Genomic DNA, 6,139 nt, shown 5'->3' on the forward strand with positions numbered 1-6,139 from the left:
TCGAGAGCCTCGGCCTCCTCATAAACGAGGCCAAATCATTGCTAGATCCCACGCAAGTCATAGACTTTGTGGGGGCCCATCTGGACTCGCCTTTGGGCAAGGCGTCCCTACCGAGAGACAGATTCATGGCTATTCGCTTGCTGGTAGTGGGGCTGCAGGAGTTCCCAACTACGACGGCGAGGACCTGTATGAGGCTCCTAGGCCACATGGCGGCGTGCACTTACGTGGTCCAACACGCCAGGCTGCGCATGCGCCCATTGCAGGGGTGGCTCAAGGTAGCGCACAACCCCTTGAGGTCTCCGCTAGATGCGGTAGTGACTGTCCCCCAGGACATTCTTCGTTCGCTGGACTGGTGGAAGGACGAGGGCACGGTGTGTGTGGGGGTCCGATTCACCAAACCGTCCCCGTCAGTGCAGCTGGTCACGGACGCTTCGGACGCGGGATGGGGTGCTCACCTAGGCAACCTCAGGACGCAAGGTATGTGGTCAACAGAGGAGGTTCACCTCCATATAAATATCAAGGAGCTGCGGGCAGTCAGGTTGGCCTGCAGGGCGTTCCTTCCCCACTTACAGAACAGAGTGACAGACAACACTGACAGACAACACTACGGCCATGTTTTATATCAACAAGCAGGGTGGGGCGCGTTCCTCTCCCCTGTGCCGGGAAGCCCTAGATCTATGGGAACTGTGTATAGCCCACGGTATTTACCTGGAGGCATCTCACCTTCCGGGAACCAGGAACGGGCTAGCGGACAGGCTCAGCCGTTCGATCCAGGCACACGAGTGGGTGCTAAGGTGGGATGTACTTCACGGGGTCTTCCAAAGGTGGGGGTTTCCCCACCTGGACTTGTTTGCAACTCTGAGCAATGCCAAGTGCAGGGAGGTTTGCTCGTACATGGGGCACGGTCTGGGCGATGCACTGCAGGTCTGCTGGCCCAGGGGCCTACTCTATGCCTTCCCCCCTGTTCCCTCTGATCCACGATACACTCCTCAGAGTACAAAGGTTCAGGGCCCAGATCATCCTGATAGCGCCAGTATGGCCTCGGCAGTACTGGTTCACCACCCTGCTGGATCTGACTGCGGAGGGCCCGCTCAGGCTACCCCTAGTGCCAGACCTAATCACTCAGAGCTGCGAGGCTGGGGTAGCACTCCACCCGAGCCTACCATCTCTGCACCTAGCAGTGTGGCTCCTCAGTGGCTCTCAGTGACGGAGCGAGCCTGCTCCAGAGCAGTCCAGGAGGTCCTCCTAGAAAGCAGAAAGCCCTCTACGAGGCTAAGTGGAAGAGGTTTACTTCGTGGCTGGAGGGCAGGATGCTCTCTCCAGGTGAAGGGGCGGTTCCGACTGTCTTGGAATTCCTTCTCCACCTGCAGAAACAGGGCCTGGCCACAGCTTCCCTAAGGGTATACCTGGCGGCCATAGCAGCTTTCCACGCCGGGGGGGAGGCCAAAGGTTTATCTTTGTCAATCCCTTGGTTAAAAGATTTCTGAAGGGAATCGACAGAATGATGCCATATGAGAGACCTCCGGTCCCGGCTTGGGACCTTAACCTGGTCCTGATTGCCCTTATGAAGCCCCCATTCAAGCCTCTGGCCTCATGCTCTTTGATGCACCTGTCCTATAAGGTAGCTTTCCTCGTGGCCATTACCTCGGCCAGGAGTGTGTCAGAGCTTAGGGCTCTCACCTCAGAACCACCCTACACGGTGTTTTTTAAAGATAAGGTGAGGTTGCGTCTACACCTGGGGGTTCTTCCCAAGTTTGTCTCGCACTTCCATATGTCCCAGAATCTGTGCACGCGGCACGCGTACACCTAATCAGAATGGACATGAGCAACACATCTTGAAGAACTACAGTTACGAGGTAAGTAACCTCTTCTTTTGACAGTTACGCCAAGTTTGTCCCTCTCCTTGAACAGTTCCCGGTAGCAATAGTAGGGTGATTGGAGTTTCCAGCGACAGTTCCAGAAGCTGATGAGGCCAGGCTGGTGCTATCAATATCACCAACACTGTCTCTCCGAACCTTGAGTAACACCTTACAGGAGAGTTTGATGGGTGGAAATATATAAAGGAGGTCCTTCTAGGGAAGAAGAAGGAATGCATCCACAATCAAGTCTGGGCTGTTATTCAAGAAAGAGCAGAACTGCAGACAATTCCTGTTGCATCTTGTCATGAATAAATCTATCTGCAGAATTTCCAATAGTCAGAAAATGATGTTCTTAGTGTTTGGGTGGATGGACCACTTGCTGTCGTGAAAGGACTGCTGAAAGAGTCCTCTCTGCTTTAATTTTTTTTTTTAAGATTCCACTGCTGGCTCCTTTGCTCAAGAAGCCCTGAAATGGGAAGAAGTTACTCACCTTGTGCAGTAACGATGGTTCTTCAGCATGCTAATTTCAAATCTCCACCTCATGGCTCGAAAGCTCCATGGCTAAACCCAATGGATCTGGCTTGCTCTGATTGAATTAGCAAAGTCTTGTTTGGCAGTAGGAAACTGTCCACTAGGACCATCTACCTAGCCAAAAGGAAGAGATTCACAATTTGGTCATCGCAGAAACATGCATCTCCTACACAGTACTCTTTATTTTAGACCACCACCTGCAACTAAAGCATAATCAGTAAAAGTCAATTTTGCTGACTTTTTCACCTTTCACCCAGGCATGCCAAGCCGGCCAATTAGTCTACACCAATCCAATAGTTGGATGTATTCTTAAAGGGCTTTACCCTCAAGCACAGTACTTGATCCCAGTCTGGGACTTTAATCTGGTTCTTTCCAAACTAATGGGACCCCCGTCTGAAACACCTATCACATGCTCTTTGTGGGAGTGGGCCAGGGCCAGGGGCTTAATTGGTTAGCTGGCTAAACGTAATATTTAACCAGTTAACTGGTTGAGCAGGATTTTATATCCCTACCTCTTTTCTGTAGCGCTCATGAAAGATCATATTGTTTGTGGCAATATCCTCTGCAAGGAGAGCTTAAGGCTATAATGTGTGAGCCTCTTGATGCAGTGTTCTGTAAAGACTTGGTTCAGCTTTGGGGACACTTGGCCTTCCTGAAGGTCACCTTTCAGTTTCATATGAATCGGGATACTTTTTTCTCCCAGTGTTCTACCCAAAGCCACATGCAGACATTTGGGAACAAAAACTCTGGTTTTAGACATTTTGCGTGCATTAACCTTCTATAATTAATACCCACTCCAATCTAGATCCTCCCTGATAGATGTCTATCTAACTTGCTCTTAAATCGCTCCAATGAGATATATTCCACAGTCTCCCTAGACAATTTATTCCAGTATTTATTCACTCTGACAGAAAGGAAGTTTTTCCTGATGTCCAACCTAAACCTCCCTTGCTGCAGTTTAAGCCCATTGCTTCTTGTCCTATCATCAGAGGTCAAGAACAACAATTTTTCTTTCTCCTTGTGACACCCTTTTAGGTACATGAAAACTGCTATCATGTCCCCTTTGTCATCTCTTTTTCCAAACTAAACAAACTCAGTTCTTTCAGTCTCTCCTCATAGATCACATTTCCTAGACCTTTAATCATTTTTGTTGCTCTTCTCGGGACCCTGTCTGATTTCTCCAACTTTTCTGAAATGTGATGCCCAGAACTGGACACACAACTTCAATTGAGGCATAATCAGTACAGAGTAGAATAAAAGAATTACTTCTCAGCTACGTCTACATTGCGCTCTCTTGTGCAAGAACATATGCAAATAAGGTGTGGCAATGAATATTGCCGTGTCTCATTTGCATACTTAATAAGCCACCATTTTTGTGCAAGGGGTTTTTGTGCCAGAAATAGCAGAGACCCTTGCGCAAAATGGCAGCTCATTAAGTATGCAAATGAGGCGTGGCAATATTCATCGCCACACCTTATTTGCAGATGTTCTTGTGCAAGACTGGCCAGTGTAGACGTGGCTCTTGTGTCTTGCTCACAACACTCCTGTTCATGCTTCTCAATCTGTTGACTCATATTTAACTTGTGATTCACTGACCCCTAGATCTTTTTCTGAAGTACTGTTTTCTAGATAGTCACTTCCATTCTATGTGTGAAATTGATTGTTCCTTCCTAAGTGAAGTACTTTGCATTTGTCTTATTAAACTTAATTCTATTTACTTCAGACCATTTCCCCAGTTTGTCCAAATCATTTTGAATTATGAACCTATCCATCAAAGCACTTGCATCCCCTTCCAAGTTGATATCATTTGCAAACTTAATAAGCATACTCTCTATGCCAATATCTAAGGTGTTGGTGAAGATAATAGAAACAAATATGAACAACATATATTAAAGAAAGATAGGTAACAGGAGGGTTTTTTAAAAAGAAAATTATATCTGTCAGAAAAGAGAAACAACATTCTGTGACTTACTGATTGATTGGTGGACCTGGGTTTCTGTAGGTTCCTGTGTTGCTGGGTCAGTCTTGTCAGTTGCTCCCTTTTTACTTGCACAAAGTAATGTTCTTTCCCTTCTGCCCATAGGGAGCAGTAGTATGCACAGGCAATTCACTCTGTGGCAGAGCAGGAAATTCAAGGGATAGGGTCAGGAGAGGAGAGGAACAAGTGTTCCTGCTGGCATAATTTTTGGCACAAATGGATTTGGTACGTAGGATTAACCAAAGTTATGTGCACTGCTATAGATCAAAATATAAACTCTCTCATTTATAAAAAATAGCACAGAAGATCGAAAAACCATCTTGGAATGGTTTTATAGGAGAAACATTTATATCAGGAATATGATAGTATCCAGTTGATGGGTTGATATTTCTTTGTTTTGTTATTAGGTTTGTCTGTCTTGTCGTAAAATATGTAACTGGGTGAGCCCTCCCTACAGCATAAAAAAATCAGCAATTTAACATCCACCTAACCTTGGAGAGCCTTCTCACTAGCTAAAAAAAGATTTATATCTGACTTTTTTTAAAAAAAAGTTATTACTTTAAACAGGAAATGGAAGAAAAGTGTAAAACAGATAGAAAGAAATGGTTGGAAGAAAAAATGGGGCTCATAGCTCAAATAAAAGAAGCCGAGAATCACCGAAACAAAGAGATGAGAAAATTTGCCGAAGATAGAGGACGTCACATAAAGCAACAAATAGAAGTGGTAAGTAATAGACTATGAGCTCTAATTTTCACAGTGCTTGAAATAGGTTTTTAAAGAAGATTAAAGGTCTGGATCGAGTATTTCCTGAGCACTCTAACTCTTATTGTAAGTAATTGGAGTTGACGATATTTGGAACTTCAGAGGACCCAGTTCTTTAATTTTCTCTTGTAGTTTCATAGGAAAGTCAGGATGGGAGGTGCTCAGGTTGTGTCTTTTTTATCATGCACTTACCATAACTACTAAAAAAACAGATTATATGCAACAGAAAACGACTTGGTTAATTCCTGCTATATTGATTCCTCACATACCTGAGAACAAGGAATACAAGGATTCCAAGCCCTAGACATTGAGGCTACATCTACACTACAAGCTTTTGCTGCAAAAAAATGCTAATGAGGAAGTCATTAGCATGAGTTGCAATCTCATTTGCATATTTTCTGCTGATCCATTTTTGCGCTAAGGGTTTATGTGCAAAAACAAGCAGTGTGGATGTTTTCTTTTCTTTTTTTCCCCCCCATAAGATTCTTATGCTCCAAAAAAGGATTTTTTTTGCAAAAAAGATTTTTGCGCAAGAAGAAAATGTCCACACTGCTTGTTTTTGCACAAAAACCCCTAGTGCAAAAACGGATCAGCAGAAAATATGCAAATGAGGTCATGACTAATGCAAATGAGTTCCTCATTAGCTTTTTTTGCCGAGAACTTGTAGTGTAGACGTAGCCTGAATTAAGTCCTCAAAAGAGTCCTTACTAAGAAAACATGCTGTTTCCTCAGTAGGACTGAGGAGAACTCCTTTTTAGGAAACCAATTAGATCCTGATTGAAATCAGAAAGACATAGTGGAGGCAAGAGGGAAGACTGAGGAAAGTTGGAGGAGAAGTCTTAGCTCTAAATCGCAGTAAAATCTAAATTCAGGTTAAAATGTAGTTTGTGATAATCGGGTGGGAGGTGGGAAAGTCACTGTTTTCTCCATCCATACCTCTTTCACAGCTGTGCTGGGAAACCCATTGTATCAGTGAGATCTAGTGCAGGGGTCAGCAACCTTTTTAAAC

At 44.8% G+C, this 6,139-nt stretch overlaps 1 protein-coding gene across 2 annotated transcripts in view; it reads left to right on the plus strand.

Annotated features, from left to right (window-relative positions):
- Positions 1-6,139, plus strand: part of KIF20B (kinesin family member 20B) — a 109,999-nt gene that overhangs the window by 77,193 nt on the left and 26,667 nt on the right. For both annotated transcript variants that reach the window (XM_075935118.2, XM_075935117.2), the window contains one exon: positions 4,936-5,091. In XM_075935118.2, coding sequence (XP_075791233.2) covers positions 4,936-5,091 — 156 coding nt within the window. The remainder of the gene's footprint in view (positions 1-4,935; positions 5,092-6,139) is intronic.

This window comes from Pelodiscus sinensis, chromosome 8 (genome assembly GCF_052426305.1).
Source record: "Pelodiscus sinensis isolate ZL-2025 chromosome 8, ASM5242630v1, whole genome shotgun sequence".
Taxonomy (NCBI): Eukaryota; Metazoa; Chordata; order Testudines; family Trionychidae; genus Pelodiscus; species Pelodiscus sinensis.